Source organism: Lemur catta, chromosome 23, assembly GCF_020740605.2.
Source record: "Lemur catta isolate mLemCat1 chromosome 23, mLemCat1.pri, whole genome shotgun sequence".
In the NCBI taxonomy this organism is placed as follows: domain Eukaryota; kingdom Metazoa; phylum Chordata; class Mammalia; order Primates; family Lemuridae; genus Lemur; species Lemur catta.
The window spans coordinates 7507095-7525249 of NC_059150.1; the positions used below are offsets into that span (position 1 = coordinate 7507095).

General features: G+C 41.1%; 1 protein-coding gene across 1 annotated transcript in view; it reads left to right on the forward strand.

The window, feature by feature from the left end:
* CD55 (CD55 molecule (Cromer blood group)) overlaps positions 1 to 18155 on the forward strand; it is a 61014-nt gene continuing 42859 nt past the window's right edge. Inside the window, exon 1 of the mRNA XM_045535970.1 lies at positions 1 to 64. Within this exon, the coding sequence (XP_045391926.1) occupies positions 34 to 64 (31 nt within the window). The 5' untranslated portion in view covers positions 1 to 33. The remainder of the gene's footprint in view (positions 65 to 18155) is intronic.

Here is an 18155-nt window from a genome sequence, read left to right on the forward strand (position 1 = left end):
GGCAGTTGCTGATGCACTGGACCCCAGGAAAGCATGAGTGAACTGTACCATCAATGGAGGGAAGGTAATTTAGACCAACCCATTGCAAAGGCATTTCTTCCATATTAGTGTTACAGCCCAACCAGGTTCATTGCCTGCTGCTCAAGAGGAAGCCAATACACTGAGACAGCGGGGTTTCTAGCAAAGAAAGAATTAAATATCACAGGCGTCATGCAAGAGGGGAGGAATTTCTCAAATCTATCTCCCTGAAAATTTTGGGAGAAAGGTTTTTTTAAAGATAGTTTGGCCAGCAAAAGACTAGGCAATTGGGTCTGCTAATTGGTTGGGTTTGGGGTGGAACCATAGGGGTGTAGAAATTGTCTTCTCTTCTGGGTTGGTGCTTGGGTGGGGGTTGCAATACCAGTTGAGTCAGTTCCTCCACATGGGCCACTGGGTTGGGTGGGTCAGCCAATCCACTGGAATGCAGGGCCTGGAAAATAGCTCAAAAACCCTGGGTTTCACGGGGTGATGTTATTGATGGGGAAAGTTAAGAATCGTTATGACTGTCAACTATGTGATTCCTGAGTAGCAATCATAGAAAAGTAAACTAGGGGACAGTGACTGGTTATTATCGTTATTTTTATCTATGCCTGTGCCTTTGTAAAGTTTAGGCACTTACCACAGCTCTCGCCTTGCACCCTTTATTAGTTTGTAAAGAGCAGTTTCATTAAGAATTTTAAAGGTATGGTCAAACTGTAGCAATTTACACCAATTTGTGGGAGTACTTATGAATTGCTTTCATGAATGTTACTGATTTATTAACAATGAACAAATTAATTATTTTATTAGTGGTATAATAAATGGTTTATTAACTTCCATTTTATTAATGGAAAAGTTCACAAAATTTTTTTAAAGGTTTTAATATTTTTAAGTATATACTATTTCCATTACTAGACAAAAAAACTTGGTTTGTATATATTCCTAGAGCTCTACTCTAGTAAACAGATAAGAATGAATTGTAACTTGATTTTGTTACCTATAAATATAAATGCAAAAATCCTTGAAACTCGTTCACTTTTTAAATAAGTTCATTTTCCCATGCTTGGTTTACTAATTGGTTGTCAAATTTTTACCATCTCTCAAGCAAAAGTGAAACTGTTATTGTTGTCAAAAATTCTGAGAAAATTAACTAGAACCTAAATTCTTATGGTATGCGTATAAAAATTCCCTGTAAACCATAAAACATTATATAAATATAAGGTTTTATTTCTGCAGTTTGGTAAGTAATTTTCATTATTCAAGTAATTAAAATTTTTTTTTCCTAAAGTTCTTTTCTATAAATGACTCAAAAACACAGAGTATTCTTGGGGTTGGTGGGTGGGGAGATACTTGGAAATTCTGGATTTGCACAGTCCTTAGAAGTTTTCACAAAGCAACATTTTTTAATCACAAATGTTTTTTGAACAACTTCAGTTTTAAAAAAAGACGCTTCTGTTGCAGACTCTAGGCTTTATACCTAAAGGCCCTTCTTTTTTTTTTTTTTAATTTCAGCTTATTATGGGGGTACAAAAGTTTAGGTTATGTATATTGCCCATGCTCCCCCCAGCCCCCAGTCAGAGCTTCAAGCGTGTCTAAAGGCCCTTCTTTACCCCCAAGCAGCACAGGCAGTATGCTGTGAAGAGCACAGGCTGTCGGAGCAAAACAACTGTTCTCCTCAGTAGCTGTGGGACCTTGGGCAAGTGACTTCACCTCTCTGTGCTTCTGTTTGCTCATTTGTAAAATGAGGATAATAACCTACCTCATGATGTTGTTGTGGGGAGGGGCATTAAATGAGTTTATATTTGTTAAATGCTTAAAACACTGCCTGCCACACCACAGTTAGCCCTTGTATTAATACTTGTTGCTAAATATTTAAAATTATTGGAAAAATAGTTCTATACCAGGTGAGGAGTCCATTCTGCTTTCCCCCCAAAACACATACACAATACCCACTTTCCTTAATTCTCAGCCACATGGTCATATGAAGGAGGGAACCCCCACTCTGTGTATGAGGCCATGTTATCTTGGAGGCAATGAAATTGATCAGGAAGGGTAAAATCTTCTAATAAATCCCCTTAGTTCTGTGTTTTCTTTAATGAATCAAACAACTTTCCCTCTCCCCTCTCCCTCCCTCTGTCCTTCCTCCTCCCCTCCTGCCCTCACTATCCAAGGCCACAGTTCACCTACCAGGATTACACGTGGCCACTATGAAGATATCAGTAACTGTGGTGCAGTATGAATATGAGGAAGGTTAGGCTCTGGAACAGCTAAAATCTGTAGGTTTATAGAACGATCATCTTAAACTCCTAAGGGAATCCAGGCTCCCCTGGCAGATCAGTGCAGTAGAGCGACTCAGAAGTGACTCGGAGAGAAAGGATCCTCCCAGCCGGAGGCAGAGTCATAGTGGTTCTGTGCTTGAGCCTGCGTGATGTCAGTCAGTGTTTAATTACAAATATCCAAGAAACAGCACCCTTCGGTTCTTACGCAGTCCAAAACCTTTCATGAAGGAGTTGACCTGTGGAGGTTGACCTCACTTTTGGTCAAATGGCTGTTAGGGCAGAACAAGTAGAATGTTCCTGATCAGAGGTTTTTCAGAGAAAGCCTGAGGCCCATGTTGGAGACTACTCCCTTAGGGTAGAGGGTAAAAAAATGACCACAAATGCTTCCTGTTCTTGTATCCCTGCTCTTGCTTGGGCTGCCTTGTGATTTGCTTTGGTCAATGGGACAATAGCAAATATAACACAAACAGAGACTTGCAAAGCACTTTGTGCTCTGGGACTTGTCCTGCTGTTGCACTTGGAACTCTGTGTCCACCACCGGGCTAGCCTGCTAGGTGACGAAAGACACATGATCCTTCTTTGCCCCAGCTAATAGATAAGCCCGCCGATTGCCAGAAAATTGAGAGAAGCCACTGAACTAGTCAGTCCACAAACAACTCCTGGACTGACTACATGCGCATGAGCACATCTAACCGGGATCAGCTGAGCCTGGGCCACACCAGAAAGACTGTGCAGAACAGTCCTTGTTTAAATAAATAGTTGTTCTAAGCTACTAAAAATATTGGGGTTGTTTTGCAACAGAAGCCAATCAAAACACTCTTCAAGGCTGTTTGCAGTCTGTTAAGCTAAGGCACCATAAGAAAGGACTACAGTGGCCCCCAAGTTGTCAGCGTTATCAGCCCCAGGCACCTTGCAGGGCACCTCAGGTGTGGGACAGATGCAGCTTACAAAGAACCGATCTGGGCTTTGACACATGAAATAACTCACTTTGGTCATCTTGTTGAGGTGGTCGTCAGTGTGGCCTTTGTGTCAGACTGTACCTGAGAAAAAAATGACAGCGACCTTGGAAGAAGAGACTGAGGCAGGGCGCTCACCAGTGTACTCTTTCCAGGGTGTGGGAGCCACCCACAGGGGACAGACCCTGACCAGGACTTGAGGGAGGACGGAAAGGAAGTGTGGCAGGGGCTTGTTTTCCTACTGCTGCTACACGCCCTTCTTGCTACAAACCGCAGAGCTGCTCTCTGGGGTGAGTCAGCCAGGGGCTCCAGAGGGGAGAGTGAGGTGGTTCTACCGAATCCGGCCAAGCGAGAAAACAGGAAACAAGACGGGGTTTCACAGACCTTCCTTGCAACGTCCTGAAAGAACGTGGTTCAGAGCAGGGCTGACGGGGGAGATGAGGGTACGCCTCACAGTAACTTTTATATTTGACTTCTAATTTCTCTGAGAGAGAATTGTGTAATAGATTTGTTGGAGTAACAAGCACTTTTTTGGAGCAAGATAGCAATGGCTAGAGAAGCTTTTGCCAGGAAGTCAGTCAGAGAAGGTGTAGGCTGCAATTATAAGGTCATGTGTTCAGAGTGTGGGCCTCCCTCCAGAAGGGGCCCAGAGTGCTGCGCCCAGCCCTGCCCCGGGAGGAAGTGAGCAGGGCCAGGGTCCACAGGATGTCTTCAAGTGCTACAAAGTGGGCACGTGGTCCTACCTTTGTGTATGACAGTTGGGAGGAAATAGGTTTGCTGCCACAGAAAACAATCCCCAAATCTCAGGAGCTGTAAACATAAAGCTTTATTTCTTGTTAACACTATTAACACTACACGCCCATCTTGGGCTGGCTGGGAGCAAGGGTGGGCTCTGCACTAGGACCCCACACAGAGGGAGCCTCTGCTTTGGGGGAAGGAACACGATGATCCCATGCCAGCTCTTTAGAACTTCACATGTTACTGCCAAAAGCAAATCACTTTAAGGGAAGTGTAAAAGGAAGAGGGAAGAACAATTTTACTATGGGCCTAGAAGGAGAAGAATCAGAATCGTCGGTGTAACAGACAAATGACTACCACACTAGGACTACAGAAATTTCCAGCAGGACACATACACTCATATATGCTCATTTTATTTGGGTTTCTTGTGAATACCAATCAAGGTTTTCAGCTGATCAGCACAGGAAGAAGAGCCGATTGTAGCAAAGATGGATATAGGAACACAGGCAGAGGGAGTCAGGAGGATGTAAGGACCAGAGGATGCAACACAGAGGCCGTGGCCTTGCTCAGAGCAGTTCAGGCCAAGTTATCTGTAGTAGCAACAAACTGAAGAAAGCCCAAATGTTTATCAATAGGAGAATCGTTTAAATATGATGTGCTTACAAACAGTGGAATTTAATCATTCACTAATTCACCAAGTGTTCATAGAGTATCTACTATCTGCTTGGCACTGTTCTAGGCACTGGGGACACAGCACTGACCCTTAAAAAGCCATTAAAATCAAAAGCAGCCATTAAAAAGAATGAGGTGTATTTATGTTACTGATGTGGAAACATATCTAAAATGTATAAAATTTAAAAAACATGTTGCAGAACAGCATGGATCATATGATCCCATTTGTGTACACATCTATATATACTACACACATATATGCACATAATCTCATAGTGATTATCTCAGTGATTATCCTAGTATTTAGGGGGCGGTGAAAGAGAAGAGAAAGGATTTATTTGACACTTTATACTCTTATGTACTATTTGTAACCTGAGCATGTTTTTATGTGTAACATATAGATTAGATAATAATTTTCATTTTTATCTTTATAATAATAATAGAAAACACTAGCATAAAATAATTTTAAAGACCAATAAATGTTATATTTGGCTGCTCAAGAAAGGAAAGACGGGGGGTCGGCAGTAGCTGGAGCAGGACGTCAGGTTGGGGACACATTGCTACAATGGATGGGAGAGGAGGGATAGAGGAGACGGAGATGGGAGAATAGTGCACGTTTTTCCGACAAAGCCATAGGGGATGAGATTCAGGACTCACTGGATGAAATGACCTCAGATAGGATGATGGAAATCTCCATTTTATGGCAGGGGGAACAAAGGAAGAGTGGGTGTGGATGCTGTTTGGATGTCTGTAGCCTCCTCTTTGATGGCTTCTGTTCTCCCATGAGGCAGGAGGTGAGAACACCCCTCAGAGAGAAGGAAGAGGCAGGCAAGTTTACACTTCAAGAAAGGTAGAGAAGGGTTGAAAATGTTGCAGAAAGTGCAAGAGTGGCCTCGCTAAAGGGAGTTAGAACTCCCAGAGAGGCAGCATTGAGGGTCTAGGTGAACTTAGAGTGGTACCAATCTACTTAATTTTAGGGTTTCTTTTCCAGAGCTCTGTTAGCACAGAACAGAAAATCTTTGATTCGTTTAGGATTCAGATTTTGTTAGATGGACACGATGAAGGGACAAAAGGAACAAAGAAGTTTATAATATTGATAAAAGATCAAAATGTTGCACCGTTGCCTTTCAGTTGGGGAGGGAAGAAAAGAAATGAAAAGAGAGGGGCTGGTGGACGGTGATGTTGAACGGAAAGTGTTTGGTGGCAGGGGATTATTCAGAGTGAAAAAACTCTAGAGACAAAGGTTGGGTGATTGGGTGGGGTACTTCAATATTTCACTCTTCAAGTGGAACAGTCCTAGGTGATGACAAAGTCTACGATGGTCATTGGGGTGGGTGTTAAGTGAGCAAAAGGATATCATTGGAGCTGTGGAGCTGAAAGGAACTAAAAGGCCAGGCTCTGGCTGGGGTCATTGCCTGACCTCATGTCTCCCAGTTAGGAGCAGGCATGAGGACAGAGTGATGACAGGGGAGGGAAGGTTATTTGGCAGGGCATAATTCAGTTGTTTCTGAGTCCTATGGTCATATTGCTATTTATTGCCATCTAAATCCCTGTGTAGTGTCTAATAATGAGATCCCTGGCCCTCTCAAGATCAGAACTCCTGCCTTCCCTCCTGCCTTCTGGGACCTAAAATTCCATCACTGGCCTGATTGATCAGGGTTTCAGGTCCCTGAAAGAGGAGGGCTCAGATATTTTGCTGTAAATCTCTGTTTCCTCTATCATGCCAATTCCCAGGTCTCGTTTATGGTCACTGTCTACTCATTGCCCCTATAAAATATGGTACCAAGAGAGGATCAAGCCTCGGCCCTCCCGGAGCTAACAGCCCTTGAGGGCTAATTAGCAGAGGTTCTGTGGGAGATATTTTCTCTCTCACACAAGCACTGCTTTTCACAGCCCTCTCAACATTCCTTGTTGTTGTCTACCCTCCAGGGCTACCCCTACTCTAAACTGCAGAATTTATATTAGAGAGTAATCTAAGGTAATTATGGAGGTTTCTCAAAAAACTAAAAATAGAATTAATATATGATCCAGTAATCTCACTACGAGGTATTTATCCAAAGGAAAAGAAACCAGTATATCTAAAAGATACTTGCACCTCCATGTTTATTACAGCACTATTTGCAATAGCCAAGGTAGGGAATCAACCTATGTGTCCATCAATCAATTAATGTGTAAAGAAAATGTGGTGTATATATACACAATGGAAAACTATTCAGCCATAAAAAAGAATAAAATTCTGGCATTTGCAACAACAGGTATAGAACTGGAAGTCATCATGTAAAGTGGAATAAGCCAGGCATAGAAAGACAAATACAGCATGTTCTCACTCATATGTGGGAGCTAAAACGGTTGATCTCATGGAGGTAGAGAGTGAAATGATAGATGCCACAGGCTGGGGAGGGTGGAGTGGAGGGATGAAGAGAGGTTGGCTAATGGGTACAAAGATATGGTTAGATAGAGTAATTTCAATGTTCGACAGCACAGGAAGATGACTATACTTAATAATTAATTGTATATTTCAAAATAGCTAGAAGATTTGAATTGTTCCCAACACAAATGGCAAATGTTTGAGGTGATGGATATCTTAAATACCCTGATTTGATCATTACAGGTCATATGCCTATCTTAAATACCCTGATTTGATCATTACAGGTCATATGCCTATCTTAAATACCCTGATTTGATCATTACAGGTCATATGCATATATCAAAATATCACATGTACTCCATAAATATGTACATCAACTGTAGTCCTCACATTATGCTTTAGATCTCTTTGTGCTCTCGTGTTCATTGCAGAATTATTCATGATATACAAGATATCATGAGTCAACCTCAATGCCAATCAGTGGATGAACAGATAGAGAAAATATGCAATAAGAGTATTATTCAGTCTTGAAAAAAAAATGAGATTCTGTCATTTGTGACAATGTGGATGAACTTGGCGTACATTCTAAGTGAAATAAGGCAGGTACAGTAAGACAAATATTGCATGATCTCACTTACATGTGGAATCTAAAAGAGTCAAGATTGCTTTTAAAAGCTCCTCTCCCTTGCTCTCCACATCTGTGTTCATTGAACAAGGACAGACAAAAATGTATCAAATGCATCCTGAAATAATTCCCTCACTGCTTCCCACTGTACAGGCAACAACCATTGGGTTTCAGCTTGCTACCATAGTATTTTTTTGTACATCATCTTTATCCTATCACTCAGGATAGGAGTATAAAATATAAAATATTTTATATTTTATATAAAATAATATTTTCATCCTTCATACTTTGCCAAACCAATGAATACCATCAAATCCTCAGCTTCCTGTAAACACCTGCTAGATCTTTCTGGAATATCTTCAGAGTATTCTGCAAAAAGTCAAAGAATAATACATTTAGTCACCGAGAACCTGAAGGACAGGAACCCAGTCCAAAAACCCATTGACTCTCCTCTTTGCACGTATGCATTGTAGAATACAACTTGGTGAGAGCAGAATAGTTCACTCAACGGACTTCTGGTCTTGTAGCTCTCTGAGCTACAGGCTAGAACCAGGGTGAGGCCAGTGAGGCCTCACTAAGAGAGTAGATTTTAGGGCATAAAATTTAAGCGGGGGTAGGGCATCAAAACTCAGTAACCGAGATAAGTAATATTTTAGTGTACTATTCTAACACATTAACTGCCATGAGAGTTGTATCTAACTCACTCTAGTTTTGACCCCAGGGCCGTGTGAAGCATATATAAAATCTTGTTGATGTTCTTCTTATTACAATTAATATTGACAATTTAATTGTAAAAACATGGATTAAATGAATACAAGTCAATAAATTTCATGTTTCTATTTATGTTTACCTTTAAATTACACTCAAAGTTTTTATTCTATTTTTGTAATAAAATGCTGTGCTCCCAAGGAAAAGTTTCTGTTCTTTGTGTGGCAGTCAATGTGTTAAAAAATCAAAGTTATAGTCCTCCCCAAATTATGATGAACAGTTCTAGAAGGAATTGATGAGACTAATAACCAGAAGTAGATAAAAATAAACATGAATTAGTAACCAATTCAGTAATCAATTTATGAGAATTGATGACTCTATATTGTAAATTGTGGGTAATGGGTTGGGAAATGAGGATTAAGAGGAGTAAAGACAGCAACAACAACTAGGATTTCAAGCCTGTTTGGAAATGGCACCATTACCAGGATAATGGACACCCATTTGGGAGTAAATTAATAGTTCGGTTCCAGACCTATAAAGAAAAATAAAAGCAGCACTTAAAGAGTTTTATATTGAAAGGAAGAAGAAAAATAGGATAATACATGAGTGGGCACCAGGTCAAACAAAATTGATTTCAGGTTATAGAATGTTTTAAAGTCAAGGAAAGGCAGTTAATGGAGGGACAAAGCTCCAAAAGGAAGCCCAAGAGAAAGGAAATGAGAGAGGTATTGTTACGTGAGCTCAGGGTGAGACGCTTGAGTGTGGTTATAGACATAGAAACAATCTCAGGAAGGAATCTGGGTGAGGCAACACTGACCACATTCCACATCTACTAAGTAGGAGGTGAGATTACCCAAGAATGGGTTGGGTAAGAGGAGCAGAGTCATAGTGTAACTACAGCAAGAAATGATGGGAAGTGCCTTAGAGAATACACAGACTCAAGAAAAATGCATAACCTTTGTCTTGAAAAACCGATAAACTACAGGGAAAAAAAAAGGATTAAGAAAAACCAGAGCATTTGTATTACAATCCCAGAACAAAAATTGGCCAAATACTTTAATTTTTGCTGTCTGGTGTCTATCTCCATAAAAGCTGTTTTTTTCCTACCCTTTCCTTCTTTCCTCTTTCATTGGTTGCAAGCTTTTCTTAGAAGGGGCTATATAATAGAGTCAGGGTTGAGGAACGAATATACCCATGGGGTTCTGGACAACTCTTCCTCTTGTTGCTTTCCTCAGCCCTGCTTTCCTATCTTAGACACTGACTTCTAACCACCAGTGCTGATTTTCCTCGTGGGTGGCCACTGCTGATCTTGTGGACTTTGCCAGAGTGCTGCCCTGGTCACATGTCCCACAGTTCCCATTCTGCTAGAAGTTTCTGTTCCATACGTTGCTAATCAATAACCCCTCCACTGAGATCCCCAATTCCCTCTACTCTAAGTGGATGAACATTTCCCCGTGAAGCGTCATATCTTTAAAGTCCAATTTAGATAATTCAACCTCAGGCAATCATATCTCTTTTGATCCTGAAAAGGTAGCCCTGCTTTTTGAAAAGATCTAGCCCCTTCTGACCATGAACAAATCCCCCTAGAGAATGAATCTGAGTGAGGGATACTTGTATTAAAGCACTCTCTCATACAACTTGAGCTCTCCTCATGGCTGCAATCCGTGTTAAGGGCAGCCTCCCACTTTTTATTTAGGTTTTAGGCGTATGCATTCCGTCTTGATGTCCCTGAGTTCCCCCCAAAATATCTAAGTCAGATCCCACTACAACTCCTGACACAAAAGATATTTAAGCAATAATCAAACTCTAATGGGAAATGGATGTTAACTAGATATAAGTTAAACCCTTGAATTTAAGCCCTTAAATTTCAATGGTGTAACACAGTCGAAGTTTCTTTTTTTCATTTATTTATTTATTTATTTATTTTTGAGACCCAGTCTCGCTCTGTCATCCTGGGTAGAGTGCAGTGGCATTATCATAACTCACTGCAACCTCAAACTCCTGGACTGAAGTGGTCCTCCTGCCTGACCTTCTGGAGTAGCTGGGACTACAGGCATGAACCATTATGCACAGCTAATTTTTAAAAAAAAATTTTTTGTAGAGAGGGAGAGTCTTGCTATGTTGATCAGGCTGGTCTCAAACTCTAGGGCTCAAGCTATCCTCCTACCTTGGCCTCCCAAAGTGCTGGGATTGCAGCCACGAGCCACCATACCTGGCCTCTTTTTTCCTTTTGTAAAGTCTAAAATGGTTGTTCTTTGTCAGCTTTCCTCTAGGGAGTGATTTGGGAACTCAGGATGCTGCTCTTAAATCTCCATCATTTTCAGCGTGTGGCTTCCAAAGTCACCATATTTATCTGCATCGAGCTGTCAGAAGGGGAAAGAGAGCATGTAAAGAAGATAGACCTATTTCTTAAGCACCTCTCCCTGGAAGAAGCACACCTCACCTATGTTCACATTCCCTTGTCTTTGAAGCTATTAGTGCAGTTGCTCCACGGCTAATACTGCTTTCTAAGGAAAGGGGTCACAGTTGTCACACATCAAGTGAGGCAGATTTTCATGACTCTGGATCCTTCCCAAGTGCAGAGTACGCAGACATAGGTACAATACTAGGGGTGATCCAGTTAGGAAATGACAGGGCACATATGGCAGAGGGTGGGCAGAACTGCCTATTTGACATCTCTATCTGGGAAATCTCACAGGCACATCAAATTTAGTGTCACAAAAGGAGTCGTTTACCTACTCTGCCTGCAATGCCCAGCCTATGGACACCAACTTTTCTCCCTAACCATGACCATGTAAGTAAATCTCAGCCAGGCCCAACTGAGAATCCTAGGGATCCTCCTTGATTTCTTCCCTTCTGGATTCTCCATTTAATCTATCCTCAAATTCTGTTGCTTCCACCTCTAAAATATATTTAAAATACTTTCACTTCTTTCTATCTCTTCTGCCATTTCTCTAGTCCAAGCCACCGTGATCTCTGATTCATATCTGCAACAGCCTCCTAATGGTTCTCCCTGCTTCTACTCTTGCTTTCTTTAATTCATTTTCTACAAAGCATAGTGAGAGATCTATTTAAAATGTAAAGGTCGTCACATTAGCCTGCTGCTTAATCCCCTATTAACTTTCCATTGCAGAACAAATTCCAAACACCATAACGTGGGCGGCAAGATTTTGTAAGATCAGAATCCTGTCCACCCCTCCAACTTTATCCAGAACCACTCCCTTGCTTGCTCTTGCCATACTGGCCTTTCCTGTCCTGAAAAACACCCAGCACTTTCCTATCTCAGGCCCTGCACACATGCTACTCCTCTTGCTTTGTAGTTATTGTCCTCTCTCTTACCTGGATATTTCCTACTCATCTCTCATACCTTAGCTTAAATGCCACTTCCTCAGAGAGCACTTCCATGACCAGCCAACCCCCCTAATCTAAAGTGAGTCTCCGTTATCTTCTCTTGGTAGCCTTCATAGATCGTCATTTGTAATTTGTTATTTATTTACACATTTCCTTGTTTAATATGGCTCTTCTGTTAGACTATAAATTTCGTGAAGGCAGAGATCACGTCTCTTTTCTTTTTGAGCCATATCCCAGCACTTAGCCTAATACCTGGCACCTAGTGAGTGCTCAAAAAATATATGTTACAAGAAAAAAAATGAATGTGCAGATTATAGGGAATTGTTGAAAAACATGGACACAGGGTTAAACTGGGAATTGTGTAACTCGAATAGATTGAGTGAAAAAAAAATTGAGACATCAGTGATCCTAGTAACAGTCAAGAGTTGGTTCAGTGGTGGTGGGGAAGTGGCGCAACTGTGGGTAAAGACAGAAAGAAGCCAGGGGATGGCTCAAGAGAGGCACGTGGAGATGGAATTCTGGGGCTTTGAGATGATTAGGGTTAGAGTGGACATGCTGATGTCAAGTGCAGAGCAGACGAAGATCAGCAAGTTGAGAAATAAGAACTGGGACAGCAAGGTGTCAGAAAGGCCAACACAGTGGATGCAAATAGTCTTGGCACCTGGGGGGTGCTTTAAAAAGGCTGTTCCATGAAATCAATGATAATAGCAGGAATCTGCATGGAGGAGGAAAATGGGAGAGCAAATCCCAGTCAAAGTCATGGGGATCACGGATTTATATTCTGAAAATAAGTAAATGTAGGAAGGGCTGGATGGACTGAATAAAATTAGGTTGATGGGCTGAAAGGCACAACAGGATATCAACTTTTCTTCCACCATAAAACATGTGGGAGTGAAAGGTGGGAATTCCCAGGAAAGGGCAGCCAGGAAGGAACGTGGTGACACCTGGGTTTCTGCTTTATCTGTAAGATAAGAGGCAAGACAGGCAGACGTGTTCAGCAGACGAGGTGTGAGAGTGGGCCTCACAGCTGGAGAGCTGGTCTGGAGTCACCTGGATTATTCTAAAGGGAAAGCAGGAGTGATGGTTTTGGTGGGTTTGTTTTTGGTTCTGTTTTTTTAGGGAGTAAGAATAGATAGCAGAAATGAAAGAAACTGAAGGCTTAAGGAGCAGGCTGGGAACAAAATTCAGCACGAGGGCAGACAGGAAGCAGCCAGAGCATATCCTATGAGTTAAGGAAGTTTGCTGTGAGTGGCAGGGAAATGGCAAGTTGATTCGTGGACACATAATTTATTGCAAATAGACACTCCCTGTGAGTCGATATTCAACAGCTAAGCAGGAAATGTTTTCTGAAGCTATTTCCTTTTCTGATGAATAGAAAATATTTTGTTTGAATTCATGTTTATGAACTCTGTGGGGTCATGGGTCATATTCTGCTGTTCTCAGGTTTCAGGGGCCAGACATGAGAAATAACGCCTTTCATTCCAGCTCAGTTGTCACCGTTTTCAAAAGAGGAAGCTCTTGCGGTAATTCGATGGGTTCCATTTCCTACTCGTGAGCTTTCTGACATTTGTCATAAAGGTAGAATAATTGGATTTGGAATGACAAATATACCCACCCTCACTAATAACAAAAATATCAAATCCTCTATTTTGGTAACTTGACCTTGTCTATTGCAAGCCTAATTTCTCCTGACTCCCGTCTCCTCCTTGCAAAGGCTTACCCTAGCTTATCAGATAGATTCAGGATTCTGTGTAGGTTTGGGTAAGCTGATCTCATGAGAATATAGAACAGTAAAGACTGTTAGTGGTGGAAATCTTATGCAAATAAATCAGTAGCAGTCATTTTGTATAAAAAAATATAGTAGTAGAAAAGTCAGCAAGCCTCTTAGCTTTAATAAGCACTCTAATGACATAAACTCACTGATGAGCTATGGGAAAGGAAAAATGAGGTATTTTTCAATGTTAATTTGGGGGTGAGGGATCGCTTATCCAGATTTTTGTAGGGCAAAGTGCAGTTCTTGAGTGGCTCCATGTCCATACTCACTCTCACTGTATGGACATGGGAATGTCACGTTTATTAATAGTTTATGGTATTTTATGTTATTGAATCTTTACGGGATGAAGGCATCTTCTGGAGTGTGGGTTGGGGTAATCTCACCTAAAGGGTAGGGTCATTCGTGGCATCCATCACTTGGCTAAAATATGTGTTTCCAAGGCCAGAGCCCTGCAAGGAGGCCCTGTTGGTGCTGGCTGGGGAGGGGAAGAGGTAGGCCTCGGTGGATGAGTGGAAATCTGTCTCTCTTGATCTTTTCCACAATGTAGCCAAGATGTCTAGCAGGAGTTTCGGGATGTTCAGATGATTCCCTCCATAGGAAGTGGAACCAGAACTTTGGAAATATGAACACAGGTAGAAGGCTATAAATTTGTGCCAGCCATTTAGGGTTAAGTAAAACCATCTCAGGGAAATCATAAAATAAAACAAGGTCTATAAGCCCTGGGTGCACACCAGCTTATATAAAATCAGAAATTGCTATCTATGTGCCAGAGAGTTTTCATGTATTTATATATTTTATGCTCCTTTTATTTATTATTGTTTTACTTAGTATTTAGAAAAGCTTTCATGAAAGTTATGATCTGTCTATGTTTGTGTATTTGTGTCTACACTTTGGCCAAAATTAAAGGGCACAGAGTTTAATCAGGGGTCAGTACTGGGTGGCAGAAACAATGGAAATGTGAGAGCCTTAGCATAAGGTGGAGGGAGAGGCCAGCTGTCGGGCCCCATTCGAAGATTCCCTTATAAAAGCATAGAAGTGCTGGGTTTCCTTTTACTAAGGGATTTAGTTTTCCCTTTCCAGGCAAACCAAGACCTCTAAAGTGAAAGTATCATTACAGGCTCAGGACTAAGATTCATTGCTGACCTTTTAGTTGTTTTCATTCCGGGATACCAGGTCATCAAACAGCTGGGTGAGCTGACCTCTCCCTTTCACAGTAAAGCAACCCTAAGGGATTCGGGCAGTAGTATTTGCCATCTTATTTTTGCAAGAAATATTTATTATGATTACAGCTGGTCTTACTGTCAGTAGTTGCTTATCTTCAAATAAAAAACAGATATATTTTCATCTGGACTGGACTAATGCTTGAATTACTGTCATTAACAATGTATTTGTGTTCATCATCACTCTTCTGCATCTTCTTAAAAGGATTTTTCCTCACAGGGGAAAAGTTATCAAATCTCCTTTGCTTGTAACAACAAGTGCTTTTTTTTAAAATAATCAAGAATAATATTAAATACCGGCCAATTTGTGGTAAAGGAAGCAACAGAATTGAGAGCAGGAATGGAAGAGTATGTGAGGTGTACTTAGGACAAACTTTCCTTAAGTCTAGTCTGCCTAGAATTGGTCATAGTTGTTTTTTTACCCCAAATTTCTTTTTTATAAATGGGAACAACCTTTAGATTGCAATCAGAATGACATAGGAAGAATATCATTTAATAAGCGTTTAACCCAACTTTTATCATAATTTATGTAACTGCTATATTATCTGTTTTACTTTGTTTTCAATGTCACTGGAGCTGGAAAATAAGTTCTGTCACCTTCCTTCCTCTAAAGGTTGTTGCCAGGTTAAAGGATGAAAATTGAAAGAGCAAGTTGCGTGTCTCACGTTGAGAACCTTAGTGGCCTGCTCTTCCCCAGACGATGCCTGTTTAATTTTACTGCAGTCAGTCTTGGGGAGATTAATAGCCAGGGCCACAAAAACAGTTTGCTAGTTGGACTCCAGAGTGTAAAATGTTGAGGGAATCAATGGAGTCTGATGGGACTGATGGAAGGGAAGGGAGGGAGAATCGTTCATTAATTAAACAAGTATTAAAGAGCATTTAATATGGGCTTATTGAAGCAGGTGTCACTAGGACATAAAGGGAAAGCTAAAACAAGCCCTCCACCCTCTCACAACTGAAATCCACTTGGACAGACAAGATACCAATAGCAGAATAATGAAGTGGAAGTTCAGAGATGTTTTGGTTGAATGTCAGTGCAGTATATAGGAATTGGGGGCCAAGAGAGACTATTTTAGTTGGAAGGCTTTGTGAAGGAGAGGGTTTTCTTGGCCTTGAACTTTACACTTGATAATTGCCTCTTTCCCTTGATTGTGCCTAAGAATTTTGAATATTGTAATTTTTTGAGACCCTTCTTAGTTCAAATAAAGACAGAACAGAAGCAACATGGCACTCCTGTGGGTCAATGGGATGGGTGGAAGAAGATTATTTGTCACTGACATGATTATTTTATATTTACTGAGCCCTGTTGATGCTCAAACCTCAGGGGGAAAACACAATTTTTTTCTTCTGAGGGGGATTCGGGACAAAGCAAAAATCTGTGTTTTTTGACTCTGGGAATATAATTGTATACTGCTGGAGCTTTTCTATCTCAGCTTCATCCAGCTAGGCCTTGAACTCAGCCAAAGGCATTTTAAGATGCCCAGCAGTGTCTCTTTCCACAGTTGGGAATTAAGATCAGATGCTTCTCTGTATTTTTCACAGGAACCTCTTCCCATGTGAAACTGGGCAGACTTGAGCCTGCCAAAAGGCATGCTCTCCAGATGCTAGAAAGAAATATGCAGAAAAGGAACATAACTCCATGGTGGGCACAGGCAATGGGAATTCTACAGATGTAGAGAGTGAAAGAAGTATGGAAAAAAACACAACAATGACTTGCTCAGCAGAGGGAATGCCTGTGGATTCTTTCTTACTTCTAGAACAACGATTGCCACATGGAAGTAATGATCTCACTGGTATCATAGTTCTTCGCTGTACACCTGCCTTTATCTTCCTGCGTGGTTTTCTCTCTAGTTATAATAAGGAAACCAGGTAGAGGGTTGAGTTATTCAGATGTGTGTACTATGCACAGTACACTTTATAACCACTTTCCCTTAATAACAGGTAGCTCTGTGCCTCTCTCCCCACCTTCACTAGCAACTCATACTTCTTTCCTGTAATTTTATTGGCAAGCCCCAGAGCTACGAGTCTGCCAGGAACATATCAGGTTCAGCATTGACTGAGCCACTGTGAGATGCCTGGTTTAAGTGGGCCTGGTTGTTTTGGCCAGAATCTGCCCTCCCCAAAGCTTCCCACTTTAAGTATTTGTGGTAAGGGATTTCTCAGACAGACAATAAAAAATTTGCAGTCATGAGAAAATGCATCAGTGAAATGGAAGGATGTGTCACTTGGACAGTAATTTGTTTGTGGCTCAGAGTCAATAGTATCCACATTCTCAGCTTTCCACTTCTGGCAGTTAAGACTGCAGATCCCAAACATGGCTTCATAAAGTATTTATACAGACACAATACGGGTGTGTCTCTCCCTTTAAATTCCCTCCTACGGAGTGTTTATTTCTCCTTACTTGTTCTCTTCTGGATTTTGGTATATCTGTTTCAAAGGATTACAAATAAAAACCAAACCCTCTCCATGAATTAGCCTTTTACAAAAGTCACAGATTTTTTTTTAAGAGAAAGATATTCTTCCTGCAGATTTTCATCTAGTTTACAAATTAAAAAGGACTCACTCAGCATAGTTGTCTCAGGGTGGGCTGGTCACATTCAGGGACAACAGAAAAAAAAGGAGAGTGCTATTTCTACTGTGAAATATTTTGTCTTCTGACATTGCATCAGCTTGCTTAAATTAACAAGAAAATGAATGTTTTCATGCCATTAGTGTGTATAGCTTCTTCCTTCTCTAAACTTATAATGCTTCTAGACTTTGCAACAAAATTCATCTGCAAAGCAGAAAATTTATTGTAGAATGGGGAGAGATTCCTTACCTTGTGTTTGTACATTGCATTGTTCCCCTTGATAAGGACTAGATGAATTTGGGCATTTAGACATGATATCATTATCACATACCATTCTGTAGTACTAGGTCAACAGGTAATTTAACAACATATCTTCTCTCCAATAGCCCCCTTCTTCCAGTAAAAAATAAGTTCACTACCAACTTTCCCATCTTTCCAGGAATATTTTGGGGAGGACATCCTATAAACTGTACAACAGTGTATGGGCCTTGATGTATCCAAAGATTTTTCAGAAGCTGCTATTTAATACTGACACGATTCCTTCCAGTGTTCTGCATCAAAGGTCATTAACTAAAGGTGATGATGATGATGATTCAAGGAACCTCAAATTTGTGATGTCAACAGGTACTCTTGAAATTGGTGCTCCAATCCCTGGGATACTCACGTGCACACGGTGCATTTGAGCTCATGGTAAGAGTTTGAATCCATGTATCAGCTTCAGGTTAATTGAAGACAAAAAAAAAACTCTTCACTCTCCCTTAAATCTTCCACTCAGGCTGCTGCTGAGCAACCTCTGAGGATCCTGAGGGCTGGGGCGGCCAGTGGGGCCAGGCAAGCCATTTGGCATATACACCATGGGGAATCCGCAGAACAGACA